Source organism: Mirounga angustirostris, unplaced genomic scaffold (assembly GCF_029215605.1).
Source record: "Mirounga angustirostris isolate CCGP_5_RB_7025 unplaced genomic scaffold, mMirAng1.0.hap1 SCAF_2, whole genome shotgun sequence".
Classification (NCBI taxonomy): domain Eukaryota; kingdom Metazoa; phylum Chordata; class Mammalia; order Carnivora; family Phocidae; genus Mirounga; species Mirounga angustirostris.
The window spans coordinates 123,834,423-123,849,351 of NW_026991710.1; the positions used below are offsets into that span (position 1 = coordinate 123,834,423).

At 44.1% G+C, this 14,929-nt stretch overlaps 2 protein-coding genes and 1 long non-coding RNA gene across 10 annotated transcripts in view; 2 read left to right on the forward strand and 1 right to left on the reverse strand.

Moving 5' to 3' along the window:
- Positions 1-970, forward strand: part of LOC123848187 (uncharacterized) — a 40,497-nt gene extending 39,527 nt beyond the window's left edge. The window contains exon 5 of one of the 2 annotated variants that reach the window (XR_006791695.3): positions 731-970. This is a non-coding gene — a long non-coding RNA (uncharacterized LOC123848187). The remainder of the gene's footprint in view (positions 1-730) is intronic. The other variant, XR_006791696.3, reaches the window with a different exon arrangement.
- PRMT9 (protein arginine methyltransferase 9) overlaps positions 1-4,974 on the reverse strand; it is a 112,703-nt gene extending 107,729 nt beyond the window's left edge. The window contains exon 1 of the mRNA XM_064585144.1: positions 4,922-4,974. The gene's annotated coding sequence lies outside the window, so the exon portion shown is untranslated. The remainder of the gene's footprint in view (positions 1-4,921) is intronic.
- Positions 4,066-14,929, forward strand: part of ARHGAP10 (Rho GTPase activating protein 10) — a 316,951-nt gene continuing 306,087 nt past the window's right edge. For 2 of the 7 annotated variants that reach the window (XR_010409585.1, XM_054508716.2), the window contains exon 1: positions 4,066-4,492. Coding sequence is in view for 3 of the 7 variants with exons in the window: in XM_054508716.2 (XP_054364691.1) it covers positions 4,339-4,492 (154 nt within the window). In the remaining 4 variants the exon portion in view is untranslated. The remainder of the gene's footprint in view (positions 4,493-14,929) is intronic. The other 5 variants (XR_010409584.1, XR_010409583.1, XM_054508715.2 and 2 more) reach the window with 5 other exon arrangements.

The following is a 14,929-nucleotide window of genomic DNA, read 5'->3' on the forward strand; positions in this document are numbered from 1 at the left end:
AGCATTTAGCAAAGCATAAGAATGCTTACCTGACATACATACTTGAATGTCTCCAGGCATCTAAAAGCTTAATGAGTCTGAAACGGAAACTGATTTTGCCCATCCCAGTCATCATTAATTACCACCACCACATGGACTTCTTATCTCCTGTTTTCCTTTTAGTGAATGTTCAGTGAAGTTCATATCCACCCACCTTACTTATCATGACAAGAGCCTGGCAGCCATCTTTGACACCCTCCTCATTTCTAATATCCAGGCCATTGTCAACTCCCAGAATCTCCCTCTACAATATATTTGGATCTATTTCTGTCTCCATTGTTACTTAGAGGGTAAAGCTATAACATTTCTTGCCCACACCACTCCAAAAGTCATCCCTCTGGACTCCCATTCTCCACACAGCAGCTAGAGAGAAAACACAAACCAGATCACATCACCATCATGCTGAAACCTCTTCAAAGGCTCCCAATAGCACTACAATACAATCCAAAATCCTAAATATGGCCTATGAAGTTCTGTGAAATTTGCCCCCTGCCTCCCCTCCACCACCCTGTGTTGTGTTGAGCCAGTTTCTCTCACTGACTATGCTTCACCCACCTGACCTCTTTTTGTCTCTTGAATGTATCAGATTCTTTCCCATTCCAGAGGCTTGCACAGGCTGGTTCCCTGCCTGGACTACTTTGCTCTCAAAGCCCTCTATTTAAGATTTTTTTTTTTTTTTTTTTAATTTGAGACAGAGAGAATGAGAGACAGAGAGCATGAGAGGGAGGAAGGTCAGAGGGAGAAGCAGACTCCCCGCCGAGCAGGGAGCCCGATGCGGGACTCGATCCTGGGACTCCAGGATCATGACCTGAGCCGAAGGCAGTCGCTTAACCAACTGAGCCACCCAGGCGCCCCTCAAAGCCCTCTATTTAATGGTTAATTCCTACTGATTCTTCTGGTCACTGATTAAATGACACTTCTCATTAAATCTTCCTGACTCGACTCTTCGATTTTTTTCAGGTCCTCAATTATAATGTCTCACACACTCTTTACTCTAACTGTATGGCACTTTCATTTTAAATTAGATATATATTTATGTGTGTGGGTTTTTTTTGGGGGGGGGAGGGGTAGTTACTGTGTCATTTTCCCTCCAGAGAACAAAAGCACCATGAGGGCAGACACTGTCTGTTTTGTATACCGCTGTATCACCAGCACCTAGTATGGTACATAATACATACAGAAACTTAACAAATATTTGTGGAAAGAATGAATGAATGAATGAACAAAAATGAGACCTAGGAACCCTGTAGTATCTGCTTTTGTGATGACTTTCCTTGAATTCTGTCTTATGTGATTTTAGGAGAATAGACTCCCCTGCCCCCCCTTCCCCCATATTGATGGAATGTAATCTTCATCTCCTCTTCCTTCTCCTCCCTCTTTTCAGCCTACCCTCCCAACTTCCTCCTCCTTCTCCTGATCATCAGTATTATAACTTTAGCAGGTGCTTTACAAAAACAATTTTATTAAATCTCCTCAACCAACTTGCAGTTGCAAAATCATCATCTCCGTGCCATGGATGGCAAGCCTGAGATTTAGAGAAAATTTACCTTTGCCAAGCTGGTATGACTACTAAGTAGTGAAGGTGACTAGGAGCTCCTAAATTTCTATCTATCCATTGTACCATAATGTTTCTCTTCACTTGGCCATACTTCTCATTCATTCCACAGTTACTGATCATCTCTACTAGGCACCAGACAAGATGTAATTGAATAAAACTAAACTACTTAGGCCTTTCACTCTTGGTGATCACAGTAGACTTACTTAGTATTGAATTAAGATTCATATTCACCTGCTCTTTAACCCTGTTTTGGGCTGTGTGTGTGCAAAGACAGAGTAACAATGTTTTTGTGATGTTATAAAATTGTTTTAAACAACTCATTTTGTTCCAAATATCTAAATATCTAAGGAAGAACTGGCCACAGTGAATGAACCAGAGTTTTTGTGGCTGGGAGTAGAAAGCCGTAAGGAAAGAGGCACTTCTGGAGCAGCCCCTTGCCCTTTTTCTTAACTTTGTAATTAAGGTACTACACATACTAAAAAAATTCACCCATTTAAAGTGTACAATTTAATGATTTTCAGTATAGTTAGAGCTGTGCAGTCATTATCAAAATCTAAGTTTAAATTATTTTCATCATCCCCAAAGGAAACCCTTACTCGACACCCAGGTCACCATCCAGCCTCTGACAACAGCTAATCTACTTTCTGTCTCTACTGATTTCCCTATTCTGGACATTTCACATGAATTGGATAATATACGTGGTCTTTTGTGACTGGCTTCTTTCACTTAGCATGTTTTCAAGGTTCATTGTGTTGTAGCATGCATCAGCACTTATTTTTTTCTATTAATATTCAGTTAGTAGATTAATATTCTGCTGTATGGATACACATATTTTCTTTATCCCTCCATTCATCAGTTGTCGGACATTAGGGTTGATTCCATTTTTTTGGCTCTTATGAACAACGCTACTGTGAGTATTTGTGCAGACATGGGATTTCATTTCTCTTGGGTATATACCCAGGGAGTGGAGTTGCTGGCTCACATGTTAATTTTATGTTTAACACATTGAGGAGTGTCAGCAGCCCCTCTTTATGAGGATAAGTTTAGGGTTTTGTCCAGAGGACTGAGTCAGTTTTTCTGTTTTGCCAGGTCCTCAGTGTTTGTTTACATCCCTTCTATTCTTGTGTCTTTCCCCCTTTATTTGCTTCTTCTCTTCTCTGTAGAATCCAGCCCCCTGCTGATTTTAGTAGGAACTGACACTTTCAATGCCTAAAAGTTATTTGTAAAACATTTTGAACTCTCTGGAGGATGGACATTAAAGCAATAATGTTTATCTGTTTTTCCGTGGGTCTGCCGCACGTGGTCCTATTTTGTAACAAAAGAGCTCATTGAGTAGGAGGCTTATTTAACTTGTTCCTGAGGGTTACACTCCAACAACATGCGTCCAAACAGATTCTTAATTACCCAGAGCTGAGTCTGAACGTTTTAAAGAATCAGTTTGAAGTTTCTTGGGGGATATTAACATCTTTAATAAACCTATATAGGTAAACATATGTTGAGAGCTTGTAAAAAATGTATGTAGAGTTCCTGGTGTGTGCCTGGCACATAATTGCTTAATAAATTGTTAGTTGCCATTATAAAAAGTTACTGTAATGAACGACTGATTTAAGTATAAATCTCAATTACTTAAAATGTCTTAGTTTTTTTTGGAAACACATTTGAGTTCTGTTTCAGAATACACAGGATACTTTTCCATGTGTGCTGACATAAATTCTCATTCTCACTTGTTCGTCACCCCCACCTCGTGAAACCTGGCATTTGTTTTCCAATAGTTATTTTTAGAACAATAAAGATCATTTCCACCTACCCAAGCAAAGTTAATCTGAATACGACGGAGACAACTCTTCAGTGGTTTATCCACCCTCTCCCTCCCTCCAAATCGTTCAGTGTGGATACGCAGAAGAGTGTAATAGGAGCTGTCAGCCCCCAAGCTCTCCCTGCTCGGGTAAAACTTTCAGTTAAAGCGGAGATTTAACACGCATTTTACTTGAGATGAGGAGCGGGAATAAGGAAAAGCGTGCCCTGCGTGCGAGAACTTTCACAGCTCAGGGTCGCTCCCAGGATAAATGAGATCAACGAGTCAATCGTTCCCCTTCGCCAAGTCAGACATCTGAGCGCTGTCTCCCGGCCGAGGGGATTAGAGACTGCTATTAAGGCGCCCCTTCCCGGTCCTGGTCGAGGTCCCGGCCTCGCGGAGCCGACTCTGAGTCACCCCAAGAAGGGGAGCCGAAGAAAGGGGAGGGGCACGCACCCCGGGGGTGGAGGAGAGCCGCGGGGCGAAATTCTAGACCGAGTAGGGCTCGGAAGGAAGAGGAGGGGCAACGGCGCGTGGGGGAAGAGAAGGGAGAGGCTGCAGGGGAAAGGAAGAGAAGGAAAGGGAGGGAGGAAGAAGGAAGGCGGAGGATCAAGAAGGGGGCGAGCGGGGGCGGGCGCGCGGGGCGGGCCGGGGAGGCACCCGGGGCGGGGCGGCTCGCGCCTCGGGGAGGGTCGGCGGCGCGGGGGCCGGGCGGGGCGGGGCCGCGGGCGCCCGGGGCTCGGCGGGGGCTGCCGGGATTGGGGCGCCGCGGCTCTCGCTCGCCTCGGCGGCCGGGCTCAGCTCCGAGGGACACGTCCGTGCCGCGCTCGCCCCGGGCTGCGAGCCTCTCCGGGACTTCCTGCCCGCGCGCCCCGCACCTGGCCACGGCCCCGAAGCCCGGCTCCGGCTGTAGAGCGCGGTGGGCGGGCGGTGGACCGCGGTGGTCATGGGGCTGCAGCCGCTGGAGTTCAGCGACTGCTACCTGGACAGCCCGTGGTTCCGGGAGAGGATCCGCGCCCACGAAGCGGAGCTGGAGAGGACCAACAAGTTCATAAAAGAGCTCATCAAGGACGGGAAGAACCTCATCGCAGCGACCAAAAGTAAGCGGGGACCTGGGCGCGGGGCAGGCTGCAGCGCGGCGAGGCCGGGAGGAGCCTCTGCGGGAGGGAGACAGGCAGTCGCGTGCCCCGGGTCAGCCGCCCGCGGAACAGGAGATTGGGGACCGGGAGGCCCCGGGCTCACTCCTGCCCGGCTCCCCACGCAGAGGGTGGCGAGTGCCCTTTCCCGCCCCTAGCCCTCTACCAGCGGCCAGAGCCCGGGGCTGTGCGTGGGAGCGAGCCGCCCGCAGCCGGGTACCCTTCGGTGCCTGCGTTCCCTGCCCGGCCCGCCCCGGGGTCAGGTGGGATTGCACCCTCAAGATCGGTTTCGCTAGTTTTGCCTTGTGATCTCGCTAGAGGACGTCCCTGGGGATTCTTTGAAAACCTGCTGCGTGCTGACTTATTCAAAAGTCTCTTCCACTGCAGCCTTACCGTGTCATTTTCCGATATTTTCGGATAGTCTCGTCCCAGGTCCTTCACTGTGCTAAACCAGAAAGTCCACCCGGCGTCGTGCTGCTTTCCGCACATTCTTTGCCTCCTGCGCCGGGGAGGGTTCAAAGAGTGGGACTTGTCAGGATGAGCAGACAGCCTACCCTTTGGCCTGAGCCAGCGTTGCCTGCCACCAGGGAATTTCACCCACGTCGGGCTTGATGCCTTCTTCCCTGGTTCTTTTCTGCTTTTTGAAAAACTAGGAAGTGGCCACCGGAGAAATAGATCTCTATAGATATATCTGTATCTGAGAAGAGTTTTTCTAGGAGGGAGAAGGGCTAAGATTCTGGCTGATGGTTGGTGATGCTGCTGGATGGGGCGGGGGGGGGGGGGGGCATTAGCTCCAGTGAGGAGCTGGGCGGTTGGACCACACCTGTAGCCCATAGCCCTTCTGAGGAGGCCTCTGAGTGTCCTCTCTTCTTAAGAAGACAGCAGACAAGCGACAGGGCAGTATCCAAGCCTCACAAGTCTGTGTTGTTAGGGTCTTTATCGCTTCTCTAGTTTCTCAGTTCGGTAATTCCCAGCTTTGGGAGTTAGTCCCTTGTACACTTGTTTGTAGACCTCACCTCTGGGAAAAATACCCCATATCACTCTCCCCCACTACCACCATTTTGCATTAAGGAAGATTAAAACATACTGCACAAACTCTCAAGAACCCAGCACAGTGCCTGGAACAGTAAATATTCATTTAATGAGTTGAAATAAGTTTTAATGGGAAGAATTTAGTGAGCCATCCCTGTAATTTTGGAAACAAGTCACTCCTCTGGATGATGTCCAAAGTTCCTTTTGGTTCTGTGACCTTGTTGGTGTTGCAAAAGGAGGATTGGGAATCACTTTGCGGTATGTGACTAGTGGGCTTATTTGGTTGATGGCTGTCCAGTGCCTTGGCATTAGGTATATGTGTTGGGTGGGAAGTAGGGAGGGGTTATAAACATGTAGGCAGAAATGAGGAGAAGGGCAGTGTGTGTGTGTGTGTGTGTGTGTGTGTGTGTGTGTGCGCGCGCCTGTACAAGAACATGAGGGAGAGGACTCCTTCCTTCTGTAGGTTGGTGTTAACCAGTGTCACTGGCCTGGGGAGTGTACCTTCTCTCTTACTGGCTGTAGCAGCTCCCTCTGAAGCTAGGATGATGAGGAGGGAGGCTTTGGTATGGGGAGAGGCAGATGGCAAAGCCAGTTTGGCCACTGGTAGAAAGCTATTTATGTGACTGCATGTTAGCTCTTCTGCCAACAGGACACATGCTTGGTGTTCCAGCGGCAGCTGGTGCATCTGGGAGGCCAGCTGTCGCCTTCCTCCCCAGAATGTAGACTTTCTTGATTTGTCAACTGGTGTCTTACTCCTTTTGGTTCTTGTCCTTTACCATAAGAAACACAATTTATAATCATGAGTAAGAGAGCAACCCGAAAGTATCTTTTTTCTCATCATGTTTGATTAACTTAAAGTCTTTCCCAGAAGACAGCAAAAATACAGCTTTAGCTCACGTGCTTTAGGCAAGTTAGAAAGACCCTGCGTTTGCCCAGCTTGCTCCTCAAAGTTTAGTTCTAGTTCCTATCAAAGACTATGAGCACCTGACTTAAGTCAGGACACCTGCGTTTAATTCACCTTTCCTGTTAGGGCCTGGCCACACAACAGCTGAACAGGCCACTTAATTATTTTGTGTTCAGTTTCTCCTGTCCTACTTCTTAGAGGCACTGGTAGGGTCCTGCAGTGTTTGAAAATTGCAGTGTAGGTCAGTCATTCGCCTAACCAGTTGAGCCTTTCTATATAACATCTGCAAGTCAAGAAGTCAAGGAAGGACGTGAGGTGGGGGGAGGAGCTGCAGAAAGAATAGCAATCAACTAGGTCAGACTGATTATATTTTCAGACGTCTTATACTCTGTTGTGCATAAATGGCATTTGGTGCATTTTCAGAATTATGAGTTTGAGATTTCTGTTTTTAGTTGCCCTGTAAGATGCCTCCTGCATGCACTAAATACTTGTTAGATTTATGTAGTTTTGATGTCTTGATGCTTTGAATATTCCATAAATATTTAAAGAAATTGGAGGTGGCTCTGTGGGACTTGAAGGCTTACTGCTGAGTTCAGTGATGCAGCAATCAGCAAATATTTAGCATCTATGATTCATTAAATATTGGGATTGAGATACAAAGAGGTAATAAGGCAGAGGCCCCTGTCCTTGAGTTTATCGTCCTGTAGTTGAATTCAGTCCAATCTAGGGAATGTGTTTGAACTCCTATAGCATTGTGCTAAATTCTTGAAGAAACAAAGGACACACACACACATTTAAAAGGTTAAGGGGCACCTGGGTGGCTCAGTCGGTTAAGTGACTGACTCTTGGTTTCGGCTCAAGTTATGGTCTCAGGGTACTGGGATTGAGCTCCAAGTTGGGCTCTGCTCTCAGCGCAGAGTCTGCTGGAGAGTCTCTCCCTCTCCTCCCCAACCCCCCATGTGCGTACTCTCTCTCAAATAAACAAATCTTTTTTTTTTTTTTAAAGATTTTATGTATTTATATGACAGAGCAAGAGAGGGAGAGAGAGAGCACAAGTAGGGGGAGCCGCAGAAGGAGAGGGAGAAGCAGACTTCCTGCTGAGCAGGGAGCCCGACTTGGGGCTTGATCCTGGGACCCTGAGACCATGACCTGAGCCCCCCAGTCACCCCATACATAAATGTTTAAAAAATAAAAGTTTAAAAATTGAGTGAGGAACAAGTATTCTAACTTTGCCAGAAACAAGAGTTTGTTGTAGGTTAGAATGAAGACATGTGACTGGCAGTTTGGGAACTTGTTTTAAGTAAGGAGTAGAAGCTTGTAGAACTTGTCAGATTGAAAACAGCTGAGAAGAAACCTGAACACCACAGTATTTGAGGACCCTGAGGAGACCAGTTAGGAATGGGATAAAGGGAGAGGTTGGTTTCAGATTATGGAGGGTCATAAAAAGCAAGGTTAGGAATGTGGACTTTATCCGGTGGAGAATCACTGAGGTTTGTCAGCAGAAGGCTGACATAATGGGAAAGAGTTGATTTCGAGACAGGATTTAACATCTGTGTGTAGGGTGGATTTGGACATAGCAGTGGGGGTAGGCGGGAGCTCCAGAGAGAAGTCTGGGATCATTGACTTACGTGGCACATTTGGAGATCATTCACTCAATTCAGTGGACTCTTTGTTTAAATGGATTTTTTAGTCCTTTTTCTTTTTCACACCTTTCCTTTCCTAGAATAACCAGTGTCCTCTTTTAATACAGTCTTTCCTTTTGTAAGCCTTTCATGCGCTGTCTGTATAGTTTCAGATGCTTATGATTCATAGAAATGTTTAGCATATCTGCCAGGAACAGAAATAGGCCATATATGCTTTTCCACAAATTTTACATTAGGCCATCTTGAGGGAATTTGTTCTGTTTAGAGGAAAAAAATTTTTTTAAAGCGAATAGTCCTTAGAATTATTAAGCACTTATACAGTTATGTAAAATGCTCTTTATTAAGCTTAGATTGTCTAACTTTCTTGGTGTGTGTGTGAAGCTGGAGAGCCCCTCATAAGTGAGCCTGCTCTAAGCACAGACATGGAGAAGGGTGTGAGTGGCAGACAGGACTAGAATTGGAGTCTTCCAAGTCTTGGTTTTAGTACTTTTTTTTTAAGGCCTTGGTATTTTAATATTCGCTTTGCTTTTTCCTTTAATATTTTCTTGATTTTTGCTTTGCTTTCTTTAGGACAACATAAAAGTTCCTTTTTGCTTTCTTTATGTTAATGTTTTAGAGAAATGGTTCAAATGATAATCCCTTTTAGGGGAAATTTCCTAAGTTGCTATTGCATTGAAGCATACAGAAGTTTGGAAGACTTAAAAGAATTTCACGCTGTAAACTTGAGCCTCAGTTTCCTTATTTGTAAAGTGGGACTACAGCAGAAAGCCCAGTCTGAGGATTGAATAAAATCCAGTGATTTTATGTGAAAGTGTTTTGCAAACACACATGTGAAGTGGTTGTGTAGACTCTCTTGTTTGCCCAGCCAGCATTATTTTTCTCTATCGGAATTTTGTTCAGGTGTCTATACCTTTTCCCAGGAGATTCAGGGAAAGGTGATTAGGGCTAATTCTGATTAGTTTAACTAAGTTTTTCAAGCCCAGCTGATCTTTAGAATCATCTGGGCAGTTATAAAAACATGTGGTCAGGTTTAAGAGTCCCAGAACTCTAACTCAGTTATGGTGAACTTATTTTCTGGGCTGGTAACTGGTTTAAGAATGAGGATATATCTCAGTTCTGGCCAGTGAGACATGAGAGGAAGGCTGCTGGAGACTTTGGAAAAGATTTCCTTTTGTGTGAAGAGACTCTTAAAAAGGGTTCTTGGGGTGCCTGGGTTGCAGTGTTGGTTGAGCGTCCGACTCTTGGTTTTGGCTCAGGTCATGATCTCAGGGTTGTGGGATCTAGCCCTGTGTCAGGCTCCGTGTTTAGCTTGTAGTCTGCTTAGATTCTCTCTCCCTCTCCCTCTTCCTCTGCCCCACCGACTCGTGCTCGCTCTCTCTCTCTCAAGTAAATAAATAAATCTTTAAAAAAAAAAAAAGGTTCTTTACTCTTCTATGCTATCTGGTTGTGATGCGTGGAGCTGCTACCACCGTCTTGGGACCGTTGAATGGAGCCAAGGTAAGGACTATGGAGCAGAGGTAACTGTATCTGGGTTTTTGATATCATTGTGGGAGCCACAGATTGTTCTATGTCAAAAGCCCAGCTCTGGATATATTGTTAAATGACCTAAGCCAGTTTGAATTGTGTTTTCTGCTACTTCACACCCCAATTTTGATGGAGTAGTATAATTGTAAATTTCATGCTGATGCTGCTATTCAGTGGAATTTAGGGAGGTATAGAAACAAAATGTTACTTAAAAAGTTGATAAATTACAAATACAATTTTTCCCTGAATGGAAAAGAACACTCATATGTATTTTTTGTCCCAAAGAAATCACCATGGATCACCAACAATTCAAGGCATCGCCTGGGATAAATCTTCAGCTCTCACTTGGGGTTTTAGTATGGTGGGCCAGTCTCTGGTATGAATGTAGACTTGCTGTAGAAAAACTACCATCAGACTGGAGCTAGGATGTGGACCCAGACAGGCTTTAGAGCTTCAAACGCTTTACTCACTACAGGTGGTCCTTGACTGCATATAGAATAGTTTTTTTTTTTTTTTAAGATTTTATTATTTCTTTATTTGACCGGGGTGGGGGGAGAGGGAGAATCAGGCTCCCCACTGAGCAGAGAGCCTGATGCAGGGCTTGATCCCAGGACCCTGAGATCGTGACCTGAGCTGAAGGCAGACGCTTAACTGACTGAGCCATCCAGGCACCGCTATAGAATAGTTCCTGTTTAGAGCGCTCTACTGGCCAGCCATGTTCATTTAAAATGTTTTATGGGTCAGTCATCTGGTGTTCCCCGTGTCTTACTGACACATTGCCTTTTCCCTGTCCTTCCATTTGTTGGGGTTCCTTTGACCACCTCCTTTCTGCTTAGTTTTTTTGGCGGGGACCAGGGAGCATTATTGACTTTTGGAAGAGGGGAAGTCAGGAGGGCATGTTTGTGTTTTAATTTTTAAAGTAGCTGATGATATAGTACAGGGTAGAGGATTAAGAGCACATGTTGAGGGTACTGGTCTGTCTGGATCCCTGTCCTAGCTCAGCCATTCACTGGCAGTGGGACCCTGGTCAAATTGCTTGGCTTTTCTCTATGTTGTCACCTCTAAAATGGAGATCATAATACTATCCACCGCATAGGGTAAATGAGTGAATACATGTAAAGCATTTAGAATAAGCATTCAGATGTGAAATGTTAACACTTATGATGTATCATTTAAATCGCAGGTACATGTTTTAATATCAAGGTCCTTTTCTTGTCTGAAAAATGGTGCTCTGGCCCAGTGACTAGTATGTAACCTTTTGGTGCTTATTACCCCTAAGAGTATATTGGTTCATATCCTCATTAGCAGTGACCAAGAAAGACAAATTTGACAAACGCTGGGAGGCTTCCAAAGTTTGAATGTCGTGCGAGATACTGAAAAACCTTGAAAGTAGGTTGATGAATCAAAGCTAAATGGTATCTTGGGAAAACATTCTCCAGAGTTTATTTCCAATTCACAAAGATTTGAAGATGAAGTAGAGAGTGTCAGTAAGGCCGCTGAAGATCTAGCAAGCCACCTGCAACTGAGACTCAAGCAGTCAGCAGCCGACCTCTATCTAGAGGACTGAGAAGGAGGGGTTGAAGGTGACAGAGCTGTGCTCAAGGTCCTGGGATGATAATGTCAACGACTGGAGCCTTCAGGTACTTAAAAATCACAGTGACACTTTTAGAGGATACTAACGTTAGTGTCTCATCAACAGGAAACCCTAAGAACTAGTGGACAGTGCTTGTGTCTGCTATGGGAAATTCACAATGAGAAGAGGCAGTCAGAGAGGCCTCCAAGAGGGCTGTCCCTGAGACCTGTTAGGTAGTCCTATTCTCTATGAAAGGATCCTCAAAGTCTCCTCAACAGATTGCCAAAGAAACTGTTTTGAGTCTGTGACTCCAATAGCTATTTATCACACCTGATGGTTCTGTTTGTTTTTTTGGGTCATAAGCAAGGATTACGAAGGATATAAAAATGCTGGGTAGTCTGCTAGGTTACCATACATAGTGCTTTAAGTGATGGCAGGCCGTATGTGGCAGTGAATAGGTACGGTGTGAAAGCGTGTTCACATCACACAGTTTGTCAGTGGAGGAGCTGGGATGGGAACCCACTTTTGTCTGGCTCTGAAACCCTTAACCACAATCATTAGCTGTCTCCATGAAGGGGTGTAACTGCGGTCTTGTGTTAAGGGAAGTTATTATGATAAATCTTGGTTATCTGGAATGTGTGTACACCTCATGATCTAGTTGGGAGACTGTTCTTCTTAGCACAAGGGCCACCACTGACAATTTAGGGCCCCCTTGGATGATTATTGTAAATAAAACTGGCTTCTAGTTTGTATAAGTATAGACATTCAGAGATTGGTTGATTTAGAAGCCATTAGATTCAGATCTCTACTTTAAAACAGTATCATTTCCTTCCCCTCAGTCTCTGTCTCTTAATCTCCACTCCCCCCATCCTTCCTTTGCTGCCCATTTCTTGTCCCACTCTTTAGTAGAATACATTTTTATTTTGTTCTTATATTTTGGCATTAGGCTTTTTGCTTACCAAAATTATGAGATTGTTTATAAAAAGATACAGGGAATCTCATAATAACTACAGTGTGTATATTGTGTCCTTCATCTAACATCTTGTTTCATTAAGATGCAAGTTTTTGTAAACGTATGTGCAGAAGCATATAGGAATAGCTGTGTTCTTAACTCATTGAAAGCACACTGTGTATAAATCGTCTTTCAAGTAACATGTTCTTTCATTAAGATATAAGTGGTTGTAAATGTTATTGGAGGAGCATATGGAAATAGCCCTGTTCTTAACTCATTAATAACTATACTCTGTGTGTGTGTGTGTGTGTGTGTGTATAAAGAACCTCATAATACACATTTCTGTATTTGCATCTTGGTTTAGAAGAAAGCTTACTATCTGCCTCTCCCCGGTAGCAACCTGTCCTTCTCCCTAAACAGTAGCAGCTGTCTGAAATCTGGTGTTTATTATTTCTAGACATTTTAATATATCTGTACAAATTCCTAGATAATAGCATGTTTTTAGACTATATAATGGTTCTCATACTATATGTGCAACCTCTTTTTTTCCCTCAGTTTCATGTTTGTGAGATTTATCCATGTGGATACATCTGTATCTCTATTTCATTTAGTTCAAGCTCTTTTTCCTCCAAGTGGTGTTTAAGAAGACTTTGTTAAGTGATGTTTTGTAGATGTTATATAAAACTGTAAGATGTTCTATGATGTGTCATATAGTCATGCATTTTTTGATTGCCAAACAACTTAGAGAATTTATGCAGCATGAAAGCCTTATTGTAATTAATTTTGTAAACTTTAAAACAGTAGCTTTGACAACAATCTGTAGATAACGTACCCATGAATTTTGAAGTCCTTTAGTAAAATTTCTTTTCTTTTTTTTTTTTTAAAGATTTTATTTATTTGACAGAGAGAGACACAGCGAGAGAGGGAACACAAGCAGGGGGAGTGGGAGAGGGAGAAGCAGGCTTCCCGCTGAGCAGGGAGCCCGATGTGGGACTCAATCCCAGGACCCTGGGATCATGACCTGAGCCGAAGGCAGACGCTTAACGACTGAGCCACCCAGGCGCCCAATCCTTTAGTAAAATTTCTTTTTGATAAATTATCAGCTTAGTGTGGATAATCAGAGCAAACCAGTTTAAGTTTCAGTCACTGGTCTGAATCACAAACAAAATTTAAAGCCTTTTCACTTCCTTGAAATTAGACTTCTGATATTGGTATCTAGAGAAAAAAAATTATATTTATATTCATCAACAGTGTGCATTAAGAACTCTGGTAACTCAGTCTAGTTAGGTCAGATGAACTTGATTTTTAGGCAGGGATTGGTTGGTATTTTGTGATAGGCCTCAAAGCAAACAGGAACCACAGCCTGCTTTATTTGATTATCCTAATATAGGAACCTAATTTATAGACTTGCCAAGGGGATCTTTTGTAATGAGGAAGCCTTGACATCCTTCTCTTTTAAACAAACAAACACACATGCTGAAAAACCCCTGACACTTTACATTCTAAGGGCAGGCATCGCTAAGTCCCAAGCTCCACAAGCATCACACCCCTGTTGCTGCTGCTGGAGGCCTGCCTCTCTGGTTGAACTAGAATTTCCTCCCTGTGTTTTCTGAGGAAGATGTTAATCCTGTGCCACTTAATATTTCAATGGTGAGTGTGATTTCTCCTTCCTTGTTGACTTGTTCACCCATGGGCACCGTCTGCCCTTGGGTGTCAAGGTGTGTGTTCCGCCACCATCTGGGAGCGGGTCATGGTGAGGTGTGTGGCTGGAGGAAATCCATTTGGAAATCCAGAGTAATGTCACTTCAGGTCTGAATACAGGATGTTTAATACTCTCTAAGAAGATGAATGTTTTTATTTCTGACTGTAAAGTTGGCTCCCCTACTTCTTAGCAGTGTAGACTGCTAGACTTTGGGCAAATGAGACTGGGCAAATTACTTAAACCCTCAGTTCCTCACTTTTTTTTTTTTTTTAAGATTTTATTTTTTTGTCAGAGAGAGAGCACGAGCAGGGTTAGCGGCAGGCAGAGGGAGAAGCAGGCTCCCCGCCGAGCAGGGATCCCGATGGGGGACTCGATCCCAGGACTCTGGGATCATGACCTGAGCCGAAGGCAGATGCTTAACCGACTGAGCCACCCAGGGGGCCCCATCTCACTTTCTGTTTTGTTATTAGTAAAATGGAGATAGTAGGAACTCTAATGGGGTGGTATTATTTAATTCTAATGTTCCCTAGTAAAGGATCTCAGAACTGTGTCTGGCCCCTGGTAGGTACTGTCCTCATCACCATCATCAAAAGAGCACCATTCTGACTTCCTTTGGTTGAACTTGGACACAGCTGTGGCTTTACCAGTAGAGATAGGAGAAATAGTCTCTGAAACCTGTTCCTTGCTCTTTCAGGCTAACAGTATTTTGAAGCACTGGGCTGAATATAGGCCTCGCATTTATTAAATAGAAGAAGTCAGCTGTACTAGCATGTTGAAATCCAGCATATTACTGAAACTCTTTGCTTGAAAGTTTCGGGGACAAAGCCAAAGAAGTACAAGGGAGTGGAGTGTCATTGACATGTCATTACTTTTATTGGAGAATCTGGCAGATAGGACTTCTGTCACCACTGTGACAGATAGTTTTGTTTTTCTTTTGTGAAATGCAGGTCAAAGGCAGCAGAGCAAAAATATTGAAGAGCGTGGTCTTTGATGTCAGATTTACTATGTGATCTTGGGCAACTTGTTTAACTCCTTTGTGCCTTGATTTCCTCTTCTGTAGAATGTGGATAG